General features: G+C 37.7%; 1 protein-coding gene across 1 annotated transcript in view; it reads right to left on the reverse strand.

Moving 5' to 3' along the window:
• The window catches only part of NCOA2 (nuclear receptor coactivator 2), a gene marked incomplete at its 3' end in the record, with an annotated part of 71,357 nt that extends 48,673 nt beyond the window's left edge, over positions 1-22,684 (reverse strand). The window contains exons 1-2 of the mRNA XM_009584615.1: positions 22,580-22,684; positions 21,530-21,702 (exon numbers count right to left, since the gene is read on the reverse strand). Of these exons, the coding sequence (XP_009582910.1) occupies positions 21,530-21,702; positions 22,580-22,662 (256 nt within the window). The remainder of the gene's footprint in view (positions 1-21,529; positions 21,703-22,579) is intronic.
• Positions 22,685-25,296: the final 2,612 nt, after the last annotated feature.

The following is a 25,296-nucleotide window of genomic DNA, read 5'->3' on the forward strand; positions in this document are numbered from 1 at the left end:
AAACTACAAAACATAGCACTGGGCAAAGACAAGGACTCCTCGCGAAGATGCAATGAGCAAAAGCCAGGGTCAAGGTGTATTAAAAGACTGATCTAAAAGAGCATGCAAAGCTCACAGCTGCACAACTTTTCCATGATTGCTATATTTAGAAGGAAAAACGTAAGTCCACAATCTACTGTTTCAGTGCTGAGAAACAGCAGTCTCATTTCTGTTCCCATGCCTCCACCCACATTTTTGCTATCACATAATTTTCATACTGCCTTATTTACCAATATGTTATTAAAACTACATACAATTTCAAGCGCTGTATTTGAAAATTACAGGCAAGAAAATAATGATTTAAGGTTTCTGGAGCATAATGACACATATTACAATATGTTATATACAGTATCACAGATTATACCCAACTGCAAATGTAAGGGATATTCATACATACTGCAACTTTCAAATCAAGAGGGTTTATAATTCCTATCAAGTAATGGACTGTATTAATTTTTCTATTCCAAGAATTATACTGGTGTTTAAGGCAGAAGTAATAAAAGTAATAAAACCATTATACAAAATACATATTCTACATTATAAGTTAATGAGATGAGTAATTTTTTGTTGCTAGTTCTATACTCAAAACATTCTTTTATTATTTTCCAAGCAATTATGTAAAAGCTACGGCTATACTGCAATCTAGAATACTAAAAATCATTAAAGATTTTTTATTTTTAATATTATGCAATAGATTATCTTAATAAACATGAAAGCACACTGAAATTATGATAACAAGAATTTATGCCTTCTACAACAATAAACCAGAAAATTCATTGTAGGAATTACTGAAAGTACCATGTGCGGATGGAGCGAAGGGCCTTTGGAAAATCACCGTTAGTGAAAATTAAAGTATCAGTCACACAAATTAAAATGTATCCAAATGTACAGCGTTTTCCACTATCTGTAGGTCTGCAATACTGCAGCCAAAGTTCCTCTGAACTCTTTCCTTGGCAGAGGTTATAAGGTCAGTGTGAATATACGCTACTTAGACACACAGTAAAGGCACTGCTTTGGAGAACCCCTGGGTGTTCTCCTATCACGGGTCACCTGCTGGCAATAAAACTTTGGTCACTCGGGCTGTCTCATCCGAGATTTCTGTGGTTTCTTGCTTTCATGAAAAAAGAGTCACGAAAATCTTAGCTATCTTCTTAGGGTGTGTTCATACACAATATAACACCATTGTGAATAATGATGAGACAAAACTGTTCTGAAAATGGACTCTTGCAACTAATGGAATAATTTTAAATCACTTTGATTAGCATAATCTGATAGAAATAAATATGCTAGAAATAACTATTAACCCTTCCTCTGCCACTTAAACTCACCAGGATACAAAATTAGTATTTCTGGTTTGGACTGAGGACGGTAGTGGGATTTTCTTTTCTTTTCTTTTTTTTTTTTTCTTTTCTTTTCTTTCATCTTCTTTTGGCAAAAAGCAGAGATCAGGTGTAAGAGAAAAAAATTGAACAATCCTTGCCATACTACAATACAGCAGAGTTGGCACCATATGATGATACCATACTGAAAATATGCTCTAAAAATTGTGAAAGAATTCTAAAAGATTCTAAAAATAGGGTTGAGCTTTTAATAAAGTCGGCGATTATATTTGTTTCCCATCTGTTCCTGGTAGCACAAAGTGATCCCTGGTTTCACACTGCAAAATATTATAATGGATATGGATACCAGCTTCCTGCTTTCATCCCCTCACTGCTTCAGTCATTGATACCTCCTGAGTACTGGAGAACAAGGGATTATACTCTGTGCGCTAGAAATGGAGGGGCTGCAGATACGGTACAGCAACGGTGTGCAAGCACATTCACTACACAGTATTTCCTGGTTTCATCAATTTACAAAGACTACTTTTACTGATTATTTTTCACATAATACAAAACATTTGCTGAACATTTTTTTCACTCTTACAACCAAGGAGTTCATACAAACCACCAATAATGTATCTGTAAAAACAACTGTTCTCTTCTACGAACACTGGCGAGGTTTTATACAAAGAAAAAGGAGAAAGTTTTTAATTACTGTAATGGTAATGAACACAGAAGCCAGGTCAGACCAAGGATCTCTCAAGCCTCACATCCAGTCTCTGAAAGTGGCTGCTTTCCCCTCTGTGTATGAAAATGCTATTTAGACTAAACGTTGCATACCTGCCTCTCCCAGTGATGATGACAACACATTACACTACTCATGACGTTTGGTTAGGCATTCTGAAAAGCATTATAAATCAAAAGTGCTCCCAAATGATGGGCTTCATAATTGGATCTGTAACTTAATTGTGTAAGAAGTTAAGCAGCCAGAAAGCTTAGAAGAGGGCCACAGGGCCCTATACGTTTATTTAAGTGGCATTGTATAGGAAATCACGGCCTCGGACAGCCTCTAAGTAGGATCAGCAGTAACTTATGTCGATGTTACAAACTGCAGCTACTCATAATGTTAAGCTGTGCAGTAAATTATCCATTTTTGACTGAACTACAAAGCCCCTCGTGAAGACTCTATCAGCACATACAGGAAAAGTAAGTGCAAACCCTGTCAGCAGTGTCGTCCTGACAGACAGGCATGGGGAGCATCTTGAAATGCAAATCTTTTCTTCAGCGATACAGCATGTGGGGTGAACTGAGAAAAAAAATTTGTTGCAGGAAGGTTGGAAAAAACCAACAACCGATACATGAATTTCTAGTGCCGACAACAGTCATGCATTTATCACGAGTCGGTATTTTTTGTTTTCCTTAACAGTTCCAGCTTCTGGTGTTAAGTAGTGTGCAAAAATGTAAAGTTTACTTTTCCTTTTTTTACTTCTCCTATCTTTTTTAGGTTCACTGGGGGCCCTACAAACAAATCAAAAGCACAGAGAGTTTATTATTTCTACATTAGATTAATGATTTTTGAATGTTAGGGGTTAGGAAAATAGCGGCAGAGGCTGAACCTTGCAAAGCCTCTTAGAAGCCTTTTTTCTAGCCCCATGGGAATTGCTGGTCTTACCCTGTGACTAACCACAGCCGCTAGATTTTTCCACTGCGGCCACTAACACGGAGAGCGGGAGCTGGTTCCCTGATCTCGCACCTTCCAGTGATGCTGCCTCTTAGAACAGCGATGTCCCTGTTCAAATGCAAAACGCTGGGAAAGCATTACCAGGCATCCTACGGGCACAGCAGCTAAAGCAGAGCAGAGGTTTAGTATGGAAGGAGAAATACAGCCTTGTGCCGGTGGAGGAAGTGAGCAAGGTGGAAAGGGGCTTCCCATGGCTTCACCTCCACACAGGGAATTCTCCTCTGGAGAGGGAGCGTTAGATTAGAAACCGGTCCCATCCTTACAAATATGGCTACCAGGAATCAAGCATATTTTATCTAAATTACAGCGGAATAAACTTCGCGCACATGAAATAATTATTAGCTCTGCTCAATTAAGAATTTAGCCTAGAGAGAGAAAAAAATTTAAATAAAATAGAAGTACTCCTGAGAGAGATACTGCAAAGAATATATACATCCAATTATGTAGCGTTTTAGTGATGTGTGTAATTTAGACTTTAAACTGTGGATATGTTTACAATTGTATACGCAGTAATATACTAAAATACATATTAGTATTTTCAGTTGGGCATCTTCCTAGTGATCATAAACTGTATTTACTTTTCTATGTTTATATACAGAAGAAAGAAGGAAAAAAAAGCCCTCACAAATATTTTCCGACAAATTTATCACTGGGAAAGCCTCAAGCTTTATTTTAAGCTCATTCCAGATTCTGAAAGCAAACCTTTGTGAAATCACATTAGTTTAACAGAAATTTGTAAGTCAGAGAAAGAGAAGCCAAAAGCAATAGTTCGAAGTCTCCTGCTATGTTTTAACTTAGGAAGCCTTCCTGGTTTTCCATCCTCCCAACTCAAGCTATGTCAGTTCTCTCTGGATTTCTGACAGCAGACTCAGAAGTGCTACCGACGGGCATTGCCTTCTCCTGGTTGTGTTTCAAGCCCGCCCTTCCTACAAGTGGGCAGGCAGGACCAGCTGAACCACCCGAAAAGCTCTCTTTGTCTATATTCAAGCTCTACTCTGACTTCCTTAATGAAACCGGCTACAGAAATAGCTCCTCCTTGACGCTCTCTGCAAAACCAAACGGCATTTTCAAAGTAAAGAACAAAACCGTAGCCTCTATAGGGACTGCAAAAAGATGAAGCATAATCTGAAAGAGAAAATTTGCATCAACACACATCTAGTTTATTTTTCATAGGAGAATCACTTAAGGTTCTTCATAGAATAAGAGGAGCAAAAAAAGAGAAGCTGTCGAAATGCTGGACAGGGCAGCATCCGTGCTCTACAAACTCCTGAGGAAAAAGGTCAAGAGAAAAACAACTGTGACGGGCAGAATCAAATTTATTATCCAATACTGTTTAAAACAGGTTTTCTCAGGTGCCCCATATAATTCCTGTTCTTCGTAATTTTCTGGAATTGCTATTGAAATGTTACACCCACCTCAAATCATATACCCTCACTTATATAATAATAGGTAAAAAATACAAGCAAAGAGATCTATTATAAGGGATACTAGAAAGCTCAACTCTGCATGTTAGAAAAATCACACGAATCAAGAAAGATCCTTATAACAGTAACAGCAACATCACTTGAAAGTGATTGTAAATGCTATATAATGTTTAAACATGCAATTAAATTTTACACTACAACTGTCTTGAAAATAACTTATCTTCTCCATTTTTTGTATGCATTAGCCAACTACTTTTGTCTTGCCTCATTCATATTTGTGAGTAAGTTTATCCTTTGTGGTCCTTCTGATCTCTCTTGAATTGCCGTGCAAAAACAAAATCCAAACAAACAATCAAGGAAACAGTAAAAGTATGCAACTGGCCAAAGATAAGGGTAGATACAGTATTAAAAACTAATGTTAACAGAAAGTATACTTAGCAAATTGTTTCATTTTAGTTGACATTACAGTTTTAAGTATTAGATTTAATAACATTTGAAATATCAGATTTAATAATATCTGTGCATGACTATTGCTAAGTAATGATATTGACTGTGGTCATGGACAGGAGGTTTTTAACATGAATTAGGGCTATACAAAAAGTACCTTCAAATGTAAATCAACTGGAAAAAAACCAGAAAAAACCAACAAAAAAAGAAAGCTTGTATTTGGTAACGTGAGCAGTTTTGGATCACTACACATGATGAAGCAAAGCAGTGAAAAACGTGTAAGTTATTTTGATGCTTGGTTAACCACAGGGAAAGCAGCTCTGCCTTGTAGCTGCATAATTCAAAGCACTATGATCCATGGCTCACATGGAACTTGATATCCACATGCACGTTTCTTACCCAGTTCCCATTGCCTTGACACAAGTTGTTTTTTCTCCCTGAAAGCAAGTAGTTTTTCAAAAGACCGGTGCCTAAGAAACAGCAACTATTTCAGCAATCAATTTTAAGACCAGCTTATCCCATCCCTTTGAATAAAGTTAGCTACTATTTTAGGGAAGTGATTATGTAGTGAGATTGCTCTTTCATCATACAGCATACGTCTGTCCAGAGCAAAGAAGCTATTAGACTCTTGAATACATTTTTTTCCCCCCGAAACTATAGATCAAGTCTTACAGGAAAAACTATGCAACATCTCAGGAAGGTTTTAGGAGGTAAAACAAGGGAGAATTATGCATCTGCACCGAACTAAAATTAGAAAAGCTGCCATATGGCTCTGTGAAGCCAGCAGCACGTTCTTATTCATTAGGAAGCATTCTGCTAACATAAAAACACAAGGCCTTCCTGTGCTCTCCAAATGTGTTTATCTTTTCAACATTAATGCACGATATATCATCAGGCTGCTGAAATCTCCTGCAGTGCATATTAAAAAAGCACAGCTGCACTTTTTTTCAGCACGTTTATTCACTGCAAGCAATCTAAGAGCACAGCTTTGCCCACCTCCCCAACACACAGCCTTCTTGTTAGCACGGCTCGGCTCCCTTTCAGTTGGAAAGGGCCACGCGCCCACCCACCCGCTCTCCCGCCCAGGCCAGGCCAAGCCAGCAGCGCGCCACACCTCCCCATGCCCCGCTCCACTCATCACACCCACATGGTTTAGCTTCATATTTAGTACTGTTGGTGGAAGCACACCTAAATGGTAACTGACCCCAGGGCTTAAGCTAAAAGTCTGAAAGCTGCAAGCTCAATTACTCGCTCAGGAGTAATAGCACTTACAACACCGCGATTTCTTCTTTGCAGTGTCTTCAACTTCTAATTGGCGCAGCTGCTCTCCCGTCCCACACATACCTGCCCCACTTTCCCACTGTAAAGAGGCATCAGTAAGATGCTAGCTCTACAGAAAGCTTTGCATTCTCGCAAAACCACCAAATATAGGTAACCTTTAATGGAGCTTTTCAAGCTTTGAGTGATGTCTGCTCTTAGAAAATTCAGTAACAGTAGCCAGTGTATAATATTTTCATGGACACTGAAAGTAAAACAAGCACTGAAAAACCATGATGGATTTAGGAATAGCAACAGAAGGAAGTAATAATACATAAAATTAATACTAGTTTCATTTCTCTTAATAATTTTGACATTTCTCCATCCTTTTTTTTTGTACAAGTCAGCATTTTTGTCACCCAATGCAACTTCTGTAAGAAGTACTGCCTGAGAAATAATTGCCCCCAGCTCAGTTAAACTGGAACAAGGACAAAAATCATTAAATTCAACTCACCAAGAATAATATTTAACTGCTGGACAGAAAGAAGCCTAGTATCTCTGATGTATTTTTGCTAAATACTTCAATACGCATTTTACTACCTCTTCCTTGGTTTCTTCTCTTCCCCATTCTCATTTTGCCTGTCTTTTCTGTCGTCACATCTACAATCCCTTTTTTCTCTCATTATTACAAAACTCAATGGTCTACTTCTTGGCAGTGAGGAAGAGAACAGGCAGCAGTGGTGGAAGTGCCCCCTCCTTCCTCCCATCGCCCCAGGAGCCGGTGGCTCCAACCCACTTGAGCTGGGGTATCGCAGTGCCGCGCTCCCAGCACAGGCTCCATTCAGAGCGCTAAGGCTGCGTCTCATCCTCTATAAATACACTTAAATAGCTTCTCTAAAGATTGCTAACTCTTGGATTTAACAGCAGCAACTAAAAGTGCCAATGTTATTTACAGAAATAGCATTATTTGCAGAAATATGTACCTACTATTCCCAGATTTATCTGCTTAATGCAGTGGCAGAGGTTATTCACACCTGAGATGACGTCAGAAGGTCACTAGTTTCTGGTAAATTAAGGACAGGGGACTAAAGTAAAACCCAGAATTACAACCCACTTGCTGCTGCTTAACTGAAGAATAAAGTGTCCCATTCGGGACCCCAAATCCGCAGCACGCGATAAAAATACAAAACAACACAGCAAGTAAAATAATTTCCCTGCTGAGTTTATTTCTAGTATTTTTATTTATCAGTAAAGACACAGAAGGACAACTGTCATCCTACCATTTAAGTGAAATCTAAACTAAGACTAAAAGCAACCCTGGATCCAGAAACTATTTCTCACCCTATGCCTCATTTTAAACTGTGAGGATACGTCGGACTACCACATTGTGAGTGGAAAGTTGTTTTTCATGAAGATCTCTTGCACGTGGAACTAAACTTCCATCACAACCTTTACCTATTGACCTCCTGGACATGCTGCAACATTGACCTTTTCCACTAAGTTTTCAAAAAAAGTGGAAAGAATGTAACTGGATGTAGTTTTACTCCTGCAGAATTTTTAGACAAGTCTTAGCTTATTAAAATACTTGAGTATGTTCAACATACGCTTTTATATAAAATGAAAGAGCGTGCTTAACTTGCAAACTGATAAATCAAGTGTGTGTGCATATATTCCTACGTTTTTAAGTGATATTCTTTCTCTTCTCTCCAAAAAGACCACTAACACTATCTTTCCAGTGTATGGTGACTGGCTAGAGAAAGAGCATAAATAAATTAATCATCAAAGGTCCTGCCTGCCCAGGAGACTTCCCTATCAAAAGGCCAAAATCCAGGATGGTGCTGAGAATGTATAATGTTCACTGGTTTAAAATGCTTTTTTAAATGCTGGGGTTTGGGGGGTTTTTTTTGCATTTACGCTTCCTAGGAACGTGTAGTAACCGGTATAATCTCAAACCTCTGGCTGGTGTAATTTAAAATATTTTGTAAGTGCCTAAAACACAGTACTTAGACAACAAAGGAGTACACATGGTAGATCAAGTACATTGGCTATCAGTGCCTCACCCCAAAATACCCTCAATTTAATCAGTCACTTATTATTCTATTCTGGAATCAGATAAGCAGGTTCAAATATATGTATCTGTAGCTGTATAAACAAACACATATTCAGGAAACAGTTTTGCCCCTGTTGGTATTTAGATGACTTCAAAACACTCACGTAAACTACTTAAGTGTACATGATAACGAACACCACGCATCCGTCAGCATTGACTTAAAATCTGTTACATTAATATGGCTGAATTTCAAAAGAAAGAGCCAAGCTAACTGACCTCTGCACTCAAATATTAGATACAAATATTTGGCATCACTCAGTTTAACAAAGTAATTATTTTCTTTGGTATGTACTGAATTAGGACAGAAAATTTTACTGTATTTTTTGGCATTTACAATTTTATAAGTGTTAGATATTTACTTAATGAGTAACCTCATCTTGTTTTGATAATTCATCTCTAAAAACAGCATTAATATGAATGTCTAAATGGTGGGAGCCCAATGTTCTTTAACATTTTGGCTGAGCTGATGTTTTCAAAGACAAGAAATATGGCAGGATCTGATAATTTCATTCAAAACAGGGCTCCATCACTGTCTCAGAAATAATATACTGCTTTCACGAAAGTTAACAGCTCTCCAGTTGGTTCTCTGACACATAAAAACAAAGGCAAGATTTTGAAAATAAAGATACAAGGGTTAACACTCTAGACTAGAATCTGCAGATGCAATTGCCAAGCTAATTAAACTTACAGGTTTCCAAAACTTAGGCCAAAATAACATACTGCAAAGGAACATTAATCTAGCCAGACTCCGTTTCTTGAAGCCTCACTCTTATGTACTCAACCAACTGTTAAACGGAAACAGATGACTCCCTTTCTTCGAACGCCACATCGCCATGATTACAAAATATCTTCTTTATTTTAGGATGCTGATGATAAATCTTTCTGACACACCAGATCATTCACAACAACAGGCAAAGATCTTTTTGCTTTTATAAATTGCCATCGACGCTGCAAAAGTTTTCAAAAGACCTAATATGGCGCACCAAAAAGAAATATGATGGATGAAAGAACAAATTTTCCATAATAAAGCATAGGCCAAAATGGGGCACAGATAACTGAAGACAGCTAAGGAAGACCAGAAACAAGTTTAATTTAATGTGTCCATGCTAACATGGATAACAGGGCTCCTACTGCTTCTAATAGTCCAGATTACAGTAGATAAATCTTTTACGAAAAAGCTCTAAATCATTAAGGACAAGTAAAGATTTCTTCCTATAATAGTCTAGCGTTCAGAAATAGAAGCGGGGGCCCCTCTTCTTGCTTGTCTAACCCACCATCACAGGCCTCAGCGAAACATTTAAGTCAATTTAGAAACAGAAATGTTCCTATTACTGCAAGGAAAGCAGAAGGAAAAAGAAAAGCTTCCCAAAAGAACCTGTTTACTTCTGCATGTTAGTTACTTAAAGGAATTTTTTAACACAAATCCTTTACGAAACTGTGTTTAAGATTCGTTTCACATATTTCAACAGTGGCTACGTTACTTCAGGTATGTTATGGATACAGCATGGCTGTTGGAAGGTTGGTAATGACTATTAACACGTATCGTTTAAGATATTCTCTAAGCTTAAAAGATCTTTTTTCGGTACCCTAGAAAAGTTTGGCTTATCTTGTTGCTAAGATTTACATCCAGACAAAGTCACTTTTAATCTCAATTACATTAATTTGTTCTGTCACATTTTAAAATGCCTGGTAATAGAACTGATAGGTACAAATGGGCTCCCTTCAATAGACCGAACCATACTTAATTAATTAGGCGTTATCGTTTCTTGTTCTCTATTTCAGAATCATGAAGCAGGGATCAGCACCTAGTCTTAAATAAGTCAGTATAACCCATAAACAGAAAAATAATTAAACACAAACAGCATTGCTTTCTCTATTTTCTCAGTGAGCTTTATCAGTTCTCCTCTGAGAAGAAGCTTTGACCTGCCTTAAAAACAGTTCCCTTACCCGCGGGCAACTAGCAGCTGAGTGGAAAGCATGCTCCATGTCGTGGCGGTGGGCACTGCCGTAGTCAGCTCTGCAGCCTCGCTGCTCTTACCCAGCTCCGAGGTCCTGACACAGCGCAGGCTGGGAGTGAGGTGCCCCCGTTTGGGAATCGTCTCATTGAGTATGCTGAACAAATGTGGCTTTAACCAGGAAATGTTGAAGATTAAGGTCTGACTCCAGCCATGTCCCTCCTTGGCACCAAGGCTGGTAATGCAGGTCTGCAGCCAAGCCCACGCATCAGACCAGAAGTGATAATCCAGAACCTTTTCCTCCAGTCTGCAATTTACTTACTCGCTTGCAAAAAGGAACATGGGTGCCTGCTCGCTCCTCACTTCACCCATTAAAGCACCAACAGGTGAGACATCTTAAATAATAGTTGTTATTTCCACAGGATTATGGGTCCGCCTCAGCCTAAACATTTAAGGATACAGGGTTTTGGGCCAAGTATCTAAATTATAAGCCATTAGTAGATCTGGGCCAAAGTCCTTAGAGTATTCTTACACAGTAACTCACAACAACCCTGAGAAAGCCAATATCCTGCCTCAGTTATATTTAATAAAGGTTTTATGGACTGGATTCTCTGCCTGTATCACTGATACAAAAACACAACAAACAAAAAGCTTACTGGGCATCTTTACATTTTAGATTGCCAACTGCAAACACATAATTATATCTTGAACATTAAGTACAATGGCCTGACAAGCTGTATTATAATGTCTAGTTAAAATTAGCATCTCTAGCAGTTAGACAGATGGTGACTCAACTTCCAAGCTTAATAGTAATCACAAAAATCCTTGATATTGATCAGTGTAACACTCAATGATTTATTAGTAAGTTTTGTCACATTCCCTAAAAGGATTTGATGATTTCTTACTGCAGCACTAAGAAAAAAAAAATAGTATCAGAGAGACAACAGTGAATGGAATAAAACTGTCACAGGTACGGTGATGCTGGTCCCAAAACTATGGCTAAAGCTGCACTGAAGGCAAGAGAGAGCGTAACTGGGGAAGAAGTGGAAAACAAAATGCAGGACAATTATCAAAAAAGAGAGAAAAGAAAACAACAAAGGCTGAAATACAAAGAAAATCCATTCTACCCAAATATCACTTTTAACAGCTACTGACAGGGAGTATGGCGTTCAGAAAAGTCAAGGGGTATATTAAGAAATAACTAAAGATAGAAAAATAAACTCAAACATTCAAATATTTCCTCCAAGCTAAGGAGGTAAAAGGTTTTGCAGAAAAGAAGGAAGACAGGAAGAATTTTATGTTATTGGCACAAAATACCTCGATATTTTTCCACCCAACACCAAAACAAACAAACCATGAAAAATCTAAATGAGGCTCCCTGTGAGTTTTCCGATCTATATTTAGAATTTACAACTTTGACATCTCTTCCTCCTCTTTTTTCCATTTCCAAGTGAATCAATTGTTATATTTAAGCACGCTTCCTCTTCAATGTTGAACATAGGCCCAGATCTAATTTGACATAGAATAACCTGCCTCTGGAAGACATCTCCCTTGGAAGAATCATGGGAACTGCAGGTTGTTCCAAGTCTTTCTAGGAAATTGTTCCTCAGAAGAAAAAGTACCAGTAAAAGGCTAGTGCTCTTCATGCTCACACATCTTAAGACAACAAGGGACCACTCTAACTGTCCAGCCAGATCTCTGTAACGCATCCCAAGATGTTTCACCAAGTGAATCCTGCGTCGTGCCAAGAACCCCCACTGAATTACAATATATATTTTGAAGGACATTCAAATCCGTTTGGGAGGGCTGATAGAACCTACCAATTTTTTCATTAAGTTGCTTCAAATTTCAGTTAACTTTCCACTAAGAGTTGGATTTGGCCACAGATTCCAGGTGTCAGGCCATATCCTGCCTTTGCCTGTTAGAGAGTCCTCCTGTGGCAGGCACACTGCGTAGCTCCATTTCGCTTTGTGTCGGTAAGCAAAGCCAGGTTTGCAGGGACATGCCTTTCTGATTCAAGACGAATACAGGCTCAGTGAACAGAGGTACCACACTGCTGCTTCTTCCAAAGGGGCACATGGATACTTTTTCAGATAACATGGCAATATCTGGAGCATCGCCAGTTATGGAGTATCTACTTTGAAAGTTTTCTACTTCAGCAGAACTTAAATGTATGTACTTTTCTGTCCCCATCTTCTGACATTTGCTCTGATCTTGTGCAAGCTAAAGTAAAGTGGTTTGCTTTCAGAGGAAAGAGGGAGAGTATGTGTCTGTGTAAATGTGTAGTACACACACACGAGTACCCATTGTCTTGTAAAATACATATAGATGTGCCAAAACACTTCAATGATGAAAAGAAACAGAAGGCATATATGTCTTGGCTCTCTAACCATCCGTCTGAGGACATTCACTAAGAGCTCAACAGTATACATGACAGAGCAAGTAACTGATCATTTGCCATGTCATCCTTCAAACTTCAGTCTATGTTTTTTTCCCCAGTTGCACACTGTGGGTCTTCATAAAAGAAACTGAAAGCTGAAGTAGTAATTGTTTTTCATATCCTCAGTCATTTCACATTCAAACACCCCTATTTCTCACTAACTGTGCAGTTGTCCATACGTAGAATCTTTTACAGAAATAACAAAATGCATGACTTAGAACAGATGCAATTGTCTTGGTTCTAGTTTGAACACAGAGGAGCCTTTGATCAATACCTCTTTAATGTGCTGTGAATCGACAGGTTTTCAGGATTCAAACATGGTATGAAAGGCATTGCACCCTATTGTGAGTAAATATTTTATTATCACTTTTCAGGCTGCAGTCTTTAAAAAGAAGAGATAAAAGCTGTGTAACAAAAGCTAGGTTCCTTATAATAGATTATCTTATTTTGACTGAAGTATCATCACTACTCGCAGTAAATTAATTTGCTAATTTCCATAAATTAAGCTCCACAGAGACAGTCAAGGTAACATGAAGTCTCCTTCATTTACTTGCTTTACATGCTGCTGAGATTAGTACGTTGCATCCACTAATCCAAAGCACACAGCAAGCCCTGGTATTCTACAGTCAGCATCTTTCACACTGCATACCTTCCAGCAATAAGAGACTATGAACACAAACATTAAGACTCGAATCAGCAGCCCCCAATTCTTCTTTAGCACCTAAACTCAGCATTTCTTCTTTAGCACCTAAACTCAGTATTTCTTATTGACCAGACACTTCTGAAGACAGAGCAGCTGCTGAGAAACACTAGACTCAAGAGCTTAGTTCATATTGTGAAGGGCTGGATGTCAGCCCATATTTCTGTTGGTTTTTTTTTTCCCAAAATTTAAAATGCTAAATGCATTTATGATGTTTACAGTTCATAAGAGATTATACGATAAACTGCAAAAGAAAAACTGTAAAATTTTGAAGTTTAAAGTGCTCAGTGAGAGTTTAACTGCAGCCTGAGAACAATACACTATCTGCAAGGAGGTAGCCTCCAAAATCCTAAATTTCAAGAAGAGATGTCTCCATCTTTCTGCAAGATATTTTTACTACACTCCCAGAAGTAAAAAATACATAGACCATTCTATGATTGTCAAATATTAAAGTAACAAAAGCAAAACTTTAATGAAAATATTCCTGCAAAGAACAAAGAGGGAATACTTGAGACATATCCCCCAAAGTATGTTAAAATATAGGAGAAGCAGCTCAATCCTTTATAGCATTCCCCAACATTGGTATTATAGACCTCTTAGATCACAACCATCTTTGCAGCTACAGAACATAAAATAAACAACCAGGCTCCACTAGTTTGAATGATTTTCTCTTGGCCATTTAGAAGTTATGAAAGAAAACAAAATAAAGATCAAAGAAAAGCAAAATACAAGTAGGATGCAAAACAAACAAGCAAGTTTTCCTGTAACCCCTGCCAATAATTACTATTTCTACCTGAAAAAGACCACTATCTTAACAGTTAGGAGTGAACATTTAGTTTGTCTTCAACTTTGAGCCACAACTTGGAGTCAAAGCTTAGATTTCTGGTATAAAACTTCAAGCAAATTATCTCTAGAACTGAAGTCACCCATCATCAACAAAAGTGGAAGCCCACGGACAAGAGACATGTCTTGTTAAGTGACAGTCATCACCCAACACCCTGCAATGTCCAACAGTGTCAAGACAGCTGTGGGCGGTAGCCCATGGCTCAGTCATTGCTGGCACGCTTGGACCTGTGTTGGAGGGGGCCCCACCAAGGACCCGTGCGGAGATAGATCCTCTCCCCCAGTCAAATCAAAAATACTGCTCAGGCTCACCACACAACTGCACCAATGCTACTGCCAGAGTAGGGTAAGGAATGGAAACTCCTGGCCAGGAGAAGGGCAGGGATGGTGGAACTGGGGCTTTCAACAGCTGCCTCATTTGCCGCAGGTTAGTCTGCAGCCTGCACATCAACATCATTGCCCTTAGTCAAAATAAAGAAAAACAAAATTTACCTAAATCTCCTAATCAGATGATAAGTAAACAGTCTCATTAACTTTGGGCTATATTTATGCTAAAACAGCAGATAGGACTTTAACCATGATTAGGAAGCAAAAACCGACAACAATCCACTAAATCCTATTAAGCGCATAGATTTTACACTAGTTTCACAATTTTGATTACCAGTTTCATGATCATTTTTGTCTGTTTTCTTGAAGCAAGAGAATCACAGAATCACAGACTGGAATCACAGACTGGGTTGGAAGGGAATTTTAAAGATCATTTAGTCCACCTCACCAGCCATGGCCAGGGACATCTTTCACTAGATCAGGTTGCTCAAAGCCCCATCCAACCTGACCTTGAACACTTCTAATGATGGGGCATCCACAACTTCTCTGGGCAACCAGTGCCTCACCATCCTCATCATAAAAAAATTTCTTCCTTATGTCCAATCTAAATCTACAGTCTTTCAGTTTAAAACCATTGCCTCTCGTCCTGTCACTACAGGCCTCGGTAAAAAGTCTCTGTCTTTCTTGTAAGCCCCCTTTATATATTGAAAGGCTGCAATAAGGTCTCTCCAGGCTGAACAACCCCAACTCTCTCAATAGTTTGAGTCCAGTGTGGACACAAGTATATGTCATAAAGGTGTCTTCAGCTACTCCTCTCGTAAGTCATACTAATTAAATTATAACACTGCTTCCACAGAAAACTATTAGTATAATTAAAGTGCCATAAAACTTATGTGTAGATAAGGCCTAAGCCAACTAGTCTGCATGAGACACAACTCCAGTAAAATAAGCAAACCCCAGGAAATTTCCCACTTGATGGATCTGCTGGCTAATGACTAATTTTCATCAGAGCCAGAAATGGTCTGCATTACCTAAAACCAGTTTAAACTCTTCAGTGAATCAGTAGTTCTCTGGAGGTATGCAAGTAGCAAAGTCAACATAACTGGATATTTAGCCAAAAAGCTTTACAATGTACAGAGGAAGATCAAAGCCATTTTCAGTGCATCACACTCAGCTGTAGATAGAGGAGATGGCAAAGCAAATTCAGTAATAGATTTTTTTGTCAATGTTCTGCATGAATTGCTCAACTTCACAGCACAAATTCCTCTGACACTTAATTCAGTCTTAAAATCCTATCAGGCTGAAAGTACAGCACATATAAATAATAATAGCCATGCAGAACTCCTTCAAAAAAAAGACTCAAAAATTGGCATCAATTTTAAATCTTCTGCCCTCTCAAATATGAGTAACATTAAAAAAATGTAATTACAGTAAAATTGACCAACAGAAATATTTGCAAAACAAAAACTAACAAACAAAACCCAAGTCTGCATACACTTTCTTGTCTTAATATCCTGATTTGGTAAGATATTTATGCACATAACTTTAAACTCCTTTAAGGAGTTCCACTGACTTAATAGGGATTACTCATCTGCTTTAAGTTAGGCAATTGCTTAAGTACCTTGTGAAATATGAATCTAAATTCAGATCTGATAAATTCAAAGTAGCAGCAGCCAAAGCAACACCTCATTACAGCTTTAAGACCATGCTGTTTTCCTTTAGCAAGCGATTTTACTTGCATAGTGGCGCTGGAGGCAACAATAGACTATCTGCTGGAGTGACCCTGTGATTACAAAATAGCACTGCTACAGGGAAGTAAAAATTGTTTTTGCTATCAAATGTGAAACCAAAAAAAGAAGATGTATATGATTAACAACAAGCCTTCTTTTTTAATTCATACAGGTTCCATAGCTCTTCATGTTTCTCTTCACCAAATAGTACTTCTCCCAACGTTGTTTAGCTTTCACATGGTGATTCATTCTGTCCAAGGTCTGTCTTGTAAGGCTATTCTTTAAACAAGATCTGACAACCCAGAAGTGTACTTTAACAGCTAGACTGATAATCACCACCCTGATATCCCTTCCCTGTACTACTGAAAAGCTGATCTACAGAACACAAAACCTCTTCAGAAACTGGTGACACATGAAAGCTGAACTCTGCAGGAAAATGGAACTGAGACATAAAATTGCATTTGAGGATATTTTGGCATAGTAGGTTATATCCCACCGTATGTTTATCTAAATAAGACAGGTGGATGCCATTCTAAAAAAAGGCTACAGAAAACAGAAAGGCATGGAGAGTACAAGGAGAAAAATAAGAGATGCAGGCCTGGAGTTTAATAAAAAGTACTCGGGGGACTTGAGAAAAAAAAAAACACGTCTTTTACTTGATGTCAGGACACATTCTTCAGCACTCCTACTGAAGGGGTCAGAGGAGACTCCTTAGCTAGAGAAACTGCTGAAGAAGCTTAAGTGATCTTCAGTATTCTCTGTACCTACTGCATTGCTGATACCCAGAGAAGAGGGTAAAAGCACAACCAGATAATGAAGAAAAGGAGGTTTCAAAGCCTGAACCAGGAGATTTTCAAGCAGTGAAATGTAACAAATAGTCTCTGCTTTAAAATGTGAGCTATTTACCTGCTGAGATTGAGGTTAGCATGATGGATAAAAAGAGCTTTAAACTAAGGGCAAAGGTTTAATTTTTATATCCTGCTTAATACCTAGAAGGAAAAAAAATCAGCTAAAGGGGGACAGAACAACCAAAAACAATAATGAGAAAGAAAAACACTAACATAATGAGAGGAGTCAGGCAGATGACAAGATTCAAGGAAAAGGACTACTGTAGGTATGAAATCAAACAAGATTGATGTGACAAAGTTCAACTGATTGTAAACTAAGGAAGAAGAGAATCCAGACTCCTTTTATTTGCTGTCAGAATTTTGTTGTCTTCCGATATGAGAAAACACTTTCAGCAGTACTTATACAAGTGAAATGAATCTGTCTCAGGTGCTGAAATTGTTTCTTAAAAATAAGGTAGGATCCTAAAATCAATCAGACACTATTTCACTAAATATATTTAAGTATAATCAAATGGTTTCATAGCTTCTTGGCCGTCTGGCATATAAAGGAACATTTATCCCCAGTGGTCTTTACACTTGCCTAAAACAAGCTTTTTTAATTAAGCACATGCAAATCGGAACTTACTGTGCTTGTACACATTTGTGCACATTATGAACACATCTTCAACATATATGACTCATATATACTCTTTCAAAGTAACTTAACATAGACTGCAAGTAACAGGAGAGTTTACACTTTCATGACCATGTAACACAACCATAAACCCATCATTTCATATCACTTGTATGCTATAAATAAAAAACTGAATGAATTTTTTCCCAAGTGCTTGAAACACAAGTCTCAAATCCAGTAGAAATATCCACTTAAGATTTACATGAATACAACTTCTGTTTCATCTTCGTACTAAAATCACAATTTTTCATCTCTTCTGGACATCCACAAATCTCTATCCAATCACTGTAAGATAATATGGTAAAAGCCCTCAGTAGAAAATTAAGCTTTTGTAAAGAAACTTGTCTTCATTTTCCCAAGTACTAAAAACATTTCAAAACCCAGATTAAAACTACATGCAGTGGTTACATCTTCCAAATATCTTTAATTCTTCTAATGAATTCAGTTACATGCATATATTTATAACTTGCTTTCAAATTGTAATAAGCCAAATCTCTAACATACCACAACTAAAGAACCTTTGAAGTATATACTGTGAGAAATGATATAAAGATAACATATATAGTATTGCAAATATATATTTGCATATAAAATAGATCAGGATAACATTATACTAAATTATACAGTATTACTACAGAAAAAAATCTATTACTTTTTTCAGCTACCAGCCCAGCAAGCTTGACATGGGACATGAATATCAATCTGTATTTCTTCCTTCCTCATTTCATTCCTAGAACCTAGGAAAAAGTCTCCCTGTCAAATCTCAGTGGCAGCTATAAAACTTCTTGCTTTCAATGGCTTTACAAGGTATTATAACTGACTGTGCTTTTGTAAATAGTTAGACCTTAATGTGCATTTCTATTTATAGACGAAGAAAATTTGTGAAGAATTTTTAGTATTTATTTCAAAAATCCAACCTCTTTACTAAAACTTCTAAATAGTAGAACTGTAAAATAAGTTTTCACTAATTTAATCTAATCTGTCTTTGAAGAAATGCAGAGCAGACTCACTGCGCAAAAACAGAGCCATCTTAATTTGTCCATGTTAGTGTGGAATCCCTCAGGAATTTTGGGACGTTCATTTAGTTTTCTCCTACAAGTATTTAGTGTAACACTAAAAATCAAAAAAACATCTTAACTGCAAGAAAATATGATTTTTAACCTAAGTCTCATGGCATTTTATGCAAGTACAGTGTTATTTTCATTACTTTGTTTTAGAAACAGATATTGTTAAGATAATGCACATGTTTCACCATTGTAAAGGTCTTCTAACACGTCTTGGCAGTGGAAAAGCAATCAGAAAGATTTGAAACAACCTAAAAGTTAATGCATTTAAATGATGAATATATATAAGCACAGGATTCCCAATGTGAGGTGACAAACCACCTAAAAAACATGAGACAGCAACAGTAATAGCCTCATTAGGTCTTCAATCTGTTTGCCTTGCTTAGGTCAGTGTTTTCGTGGCACTCAACAGAAGTATAGGTGTTCTGTGCTGTTTGTGCAGTTTGAATGTTTACTATATGTGAGTGATATTTGTTAACGAAATGCCTGTTCCAAAACAATGTTGCGTTTTAGAATATGCTGTCATTTGAATTTTTTCTAAAAGGAAAAGCCTTTTAAATTTGCTGTAACAAGAGAGAGATGTAGCTTCTATGTAGAAATTGGTATCAAACTTCTTAATTAGTTTAAAGGAATAATTTCAAATATTCTAATCTTTGTTTCTACATCCTGAGATGCTATTAATTACCACCTTGAAGGTCTCAGTGTTTTGCAATGCCCCTCAGAGAAGCTTAAAGTCTAGTCTGTACCAGCTATGAGTTTTATGTAAAGACCCAAACAGTTATCAGACAGTCTAATTGTTCTCAGCTGAAGAACCTTGTGCAACAAATCAACATCATAAGGAGTAATTTAGTATCTTTATTGCTCAAGGGTTGCAAACTACTTCTACTTGTTGAAATAAAAAGTATTCATAGCATTTTAGTCTGTCTTTAGAATTGTATTTTCAGCTGGTTTTGCAATAAAACTTTATAAGCTTAGAAAATGAAGTGCACATTCAGCTCTGGTACAATTCTGGCCCATGATGACTTAAATAATTCACATGTAACCTGGTCTGATGAGTGTGAACACTTTATAACAATATGAAAACTGGTTTTATGATATTGGTCCTGAACAACAAAACCTTGGATTTGCCAAAGTTGCCATTAGTTAGAGCCAGATTTTCAGACAAGATGTTCTAGAACTGCTGAGAGAATTACCAAGTGGACTAACAGATTTTTCTCTGTGTACCCACTTCCCAGGAAAACACAATTTTTTTCTCCTTATCCCTTCTCAGGTAAGGCTAAGGAGAATGTGTCTCTTGGTGACAGCAAAACAAAAATCTGAAACTGAAAGTGAGAAAAGGAAGAAGAAAAGAAAATAAGGAAAAAAATTTAAATCTCAAAAGCCAGCAAGGTGCAAAATAATGACGGACACTGTGCCAGGTTAAAAGGTATACTTCTAATATGGGGCATGGCAACCTCACTAGAATATCCATTTTAAAAATTATGGCAACCTAGTAGCAATAAGAAGAGAACGAGCTGAGAAATAGGAACATGAAGGTTAATCAATTACAGCCACTTCGGAGGCAACTGACACACAATTTGACACTTCCCATTTTCCATTTAGCTTGGAATAGGCTGATGTCTGAAACTACAGCTCTACTTACCTACTTGTTTTAGAAAGAAATCTGTATCTAAATTATGCAACACATAATCTCCACTTTTATAACTTCACACATACGGTACAGAATAGGAAGCATTATTTTCCCACAGAAATCACAGAATACTGAAAAAGTGAAAGATATAAATTAAAGTGTTTGAAAACCGAAGGAATTGCCCTAAACAATTTTATAAAGAGATTGCAATCTTCTAAATTAGAAGAAAAACAATATGCACCCACTTTAAGAATCTGAATCTGCCCCAGACACCTGCAGTGCTATTCATGTCTGCCCACACAGACCTGTGCCACAAAACTCACTTCCAAAAATTTAAAGTTTCTAAAAGATTTTTTTTTCTTTAAATAGGAAATATATCAAAACAAAAGAAATACAAAACTAATCTTCTAGACAAAGAACAGGAAGAAAACTGTCACGTTCTCTGGTTTACATTTATAACAGGACCCTAACTAGAGATTAGAATAGTTTCAAATCTATTGTAGTTGAGGATATGATGTCATCATTTAAGGGACGCAGATAATTTAGTCCACAATATCTATTCATACCAACAAAAGAAAGCAAAAGGGGTGATGCAGAATACTTTTATACCCAACTCTCCTGGATTATTCCTATTTTACATGGATTCATCATCCATGTAAGAGTATGTATACGTAGTCTTTCTATTTTTCCCCCAAAGCCATCTGTAACTTTTGTAAAAGTACAAGTGATTTCAATTCCATTAGAAGCACACATCGAACTGACCGATTTTCTCTCTCGGCAATTTCTGGATTTTCTGTGAAGCTTATTTTTAAAATACTGAATATGATACTTAACACACTCCGTTCACATAACATTACAGCATTTTTCATTATTGACTAACAGGAATTTGCTGCAGAAAAGCTGAAGAGACTATCGGGTTTGCCAAAAATAAAGTAATAATCAACACAGAAAATATTCTAAGTCAATTCATTAGTCTTCTTACCTTGTTCTTTTATCTGACGAATTTGCTTCACAGTTTCTTTCAGGATTGCACATTTGTCAGGTTTAAAGTTAAAGTTGTCAATATCATTAAAATTTGCAAAAATCAGCTCTGCAAGTTCTTCTATGTATTTATTCTCTTGCTCACGATTGCGTTTCTCAGTGCTTCTTTTAGGGCTGAAAGAGGAGTTTATAAAAATGTTGTATTTAATGTCAGTTTACTTGCCTTCTGGCCAGCTCAAAGATTATTTCAAATGGTTTGAGAGTAGTTTAACAAAAACAGAGAGAACTGTCCTCTCTCACTACAAAAAAATATAACTTACAGGTTTCTCAAGCAGAAAAGGAGCATTAAAAAAGATGTTACTTATTTTTTCCCAGCAGTCATGTGTTTGTTTCAAAAGAGGTTTGGGATTTGAAATGCAAAACAGAGGATTAATTAGGGGGCTGGGATTTGAACATTTACAAGTATCCCTCCACATGGCATTGAGAATCCAAGGAGTATCATATAGTGACAGTGTATGATAAAATAAAACAGCTTAAAAAGTTAAACCAAACAATCCATACTCCCTGCCTCCTTGTGAAATTACAACAGTCAGTCATAAGAAAAAATGCTGAATGAGTGGTTATGCTTTAAAATTTATTTGTGTTGGTAATGCAAATGCTATAAAATCGAAAAATATTTTTCAAGTCCCTGATTATGTTGTACAAGAGAGGTGGTAAAAAATCTTAGATTGCTAGATGAGTGACTGAAGACTCCTTGCAGTGACTGGCCAAAAAAGATTTTTACATAGCTCCTATATTGTCACTAAAATTTTGTATTTTGGTACTACGCTGGATTCAAAACAAACAAACAAACAATAATAAAAGACAATACCCCTTATCCCCCATCCCAAACCCACAACAACACAGAATTACTGAATCAGAGTAGTTTGGTACTGACTTCTCTTTGCGAGAATGGTAAGTTTGTCATTTTCTAACTGAAAAATATGAGCACATCTAACAGACTTTTTTTAAGTCTTTCACTTTCAACGTCTTCAGGCATAAATGGTCTAACCTGGGTCCAAGCTGATCGGGATCCTTGCGCTTTCTTGACTCTGCCCTGGATGGGTCAGAGGTATTTTCTCCCATCCCACTCATCTTGAACACATATCAGCAACTAAAAGGAAGAAAGTGCAAGAAAGGGTTATGGTGGCAAAGTCATGAGTTCTTTGTTCATATTTCTAAGTTTCTTGTTCCATGCTTAACTCAGTTTTTACTTGGCAAATCTGTCATTTGAAACAGAGTTTGTTTGAAAGGTACCAATAAAAATAATGTGTTTATGACCACACAAAATGCTATACAAAACTCCTTCAGAAGAAAATTTGTGGTGGGCAAGCAAAGCGTTATCATCTCTTTGATTGTTACCAGTTATGTAAGAACAGATAAGTACGTTTCGTGCCTGGGTTGCTGAATTTTCATGGCAGTTTTGCAAGGTTGAATGAGGAAAGACAAAGGGAAAGCCATACCGCCATACAACAAGAAAAACACAACAGAATTGAAATACATGAAATGAAACATGTATCCCAGCTACATGAAAAGGTAGCACACGCAGCTTTAGTCAAAAATCAGAAGATAATGCTTGCACAAGTACATTTACAATGTCAGAGAAACAGAACACTAGAGATCACGGAGGAACTGATAAATATTTTGTACGTATAATCTTCGTCATAAGGAAAATAACTTGCCAAGCTATCATGTGTTAAAACAACACAAGTTTATTATAATTTGTGCAACAAACAGCCTGTGGAAATCCTGCCCCGCTTCTCGCTGTCTGTTGACGTATGCACCGTAGGAGGACATGAAACTCGCCTGCCCCAGATTACATGCCCCTCAATAAGTACAAATATTCTAGAGGCAGAAAACACCATTACAAAGGGCATAGGGAGATGATGTAAATGATCAAAAAGCTCATGCAATACAGGGCAGTCCTAGCTCACCACCTGTCTAGTTGCTGCCAGTTTTGTAAGGACGATGGCAGAGAGACGTTGCCAGACATTTCAGAGAGCTCCTGTATTGTTTGGGGTTAGCAGAAAAATAAACACGAGGGCCATGAAGGAGGTGAGTGTCTCCAGGAGGTGATTCATACCATGCTAAATTAAGAGCTGGAGCCCATAATTCCACGATCGCTTCACACTGGCATGAAATGGAAATCTTGGTCTGGTATTAAAACCAGGGGGTTCACCACCACCTCCAAGCCCTTCATTTCTGCCCTACCAATTCCCTTCCCTCTGCTGGCCCCGTCAGCCAGGCACTGAACACCATGAGGGAACTGCTGTGGGTTAAAACTGTGGTCCCTTTCTCATTTACTTTTTATTTTTGACACTGTGTAAAATCTAGCAGCCAGAGCTTGCGTTGGTAATAGAATGTTCACACTGGAAATCTTAGTTTTCCCAATGAACTGGCTGAATGAAGATATGGGCAGAAACAGCCTGGAGATTAAGACCTAAGCAGTTCTCCAGGGATGCTACGAAAGGCTACTTATTGAAAATTGAGCAAGCAAAAGAAGACTCGGAGCTGTCTCAGATTCAGAACTGAACACCATCTAACATTTTTCTGAATATAAAAACCCCAAAACACCAGGAATAAAAATTCCTTTCTTTGTACTGAAAATATTTTCTTTTTAACCCGTTTGAGGAGAAAGTGGAGTCATTTCATTTTTTGAGATACTGGCCAAGTTTCACGAAAAACACTAGATCATCCCTGAAATATATAGCTCCCAGCTGGTCTTTGACATGTATGGTATCAGATCCTATTTGAAAAATACCTGGATTATCTTTTTATCAATTATGTCTACACATGCATATGTATATCTACTTGTACATACATACTGCCAACGTTTTGAGAACAACCCACTTCAAGAAGAGCAAGAAGGCCCTGGTTCTGCAGCAGAGCAGAGCTGAGCTCTCAAAGGGAAGATGTACCATCATGAACTCCATCATTCTGTACTTGCTGGGGAACACCCAGTGACCCCAGTCAGGGCATTCACAGTGCCACACCAAAGCCGACCTTACTGCAGAGTATGAAACGTCTACCGCAGTCTCCAATGTGGACTGCCACACTGGCTGTTCCTTAACAACTACGTATCTTCACTGATTTCTAGCCCCAGCAGTCATTCACGTCCTAATTTATCTGAATACAAAAGCAGAAATACACATTCATCTAATTGGTTAGGAGCTAAGCACTTTCTTGAAAATATGCAATTTCAGAAGTATCCCAAGTAGAGCTCAAAGGAACGAGCAAGATATTATTACGAAAACTGTGACAATAATTAAAGGGAAGTTGTGAGGGTTGTGAAGAGACGGCAGTTCCACGTCTCTGTCACTGGAGAGCTGGAACTGTCCTTGGGGCTCTGTGCCAATGACTAAATTTTTCACTGACCGGGGTGAGAAAAAAATCATCAGCATGATGAAAGCTGTACATTCCCGAGATCATCTGATATCCGAGCCAGACTCAAATGGTGACCTAAAGTTCAGAAGAAAAATTAGGCTGGGGAATCCCTTTGGTTTTTATGCTTCCCAAGTAATACCTGAGAAATGTAAATCGGTTAACTATTATGCTTCCCAAGTAATACCTGAGAAATGTAAATCGGTTAACTATTTTTCTTGAGAAAAGCAAGCACAACAATTCTCGAAAACCTGTCAAACATTCAACAGTCATCTTCTCTCCCAAGAGTAGTAAGAATTAAAGTCAGAGGTAAGCATTTAGGAGGAACACCCCCCTCCACTCCCCTTT

The sequence above is a fragment of the Fulmarus glacialis genome, unplaced genomic scaffold (assembly GCF_000690835.1).
Source record: "Fulmarus glacialis isolate BGI_N327 unplaced genomic scaffold, ASM69083v1 scaffold13709, whole genome shotgun sequence".
NCBI classification, from domain to species: domain Eukaryota; kingdom Metazoa; phylum Chordata; class Aves; order Procellariiformes; family Procellariidae; genus Fulmarus; species Fulmarus glacialis.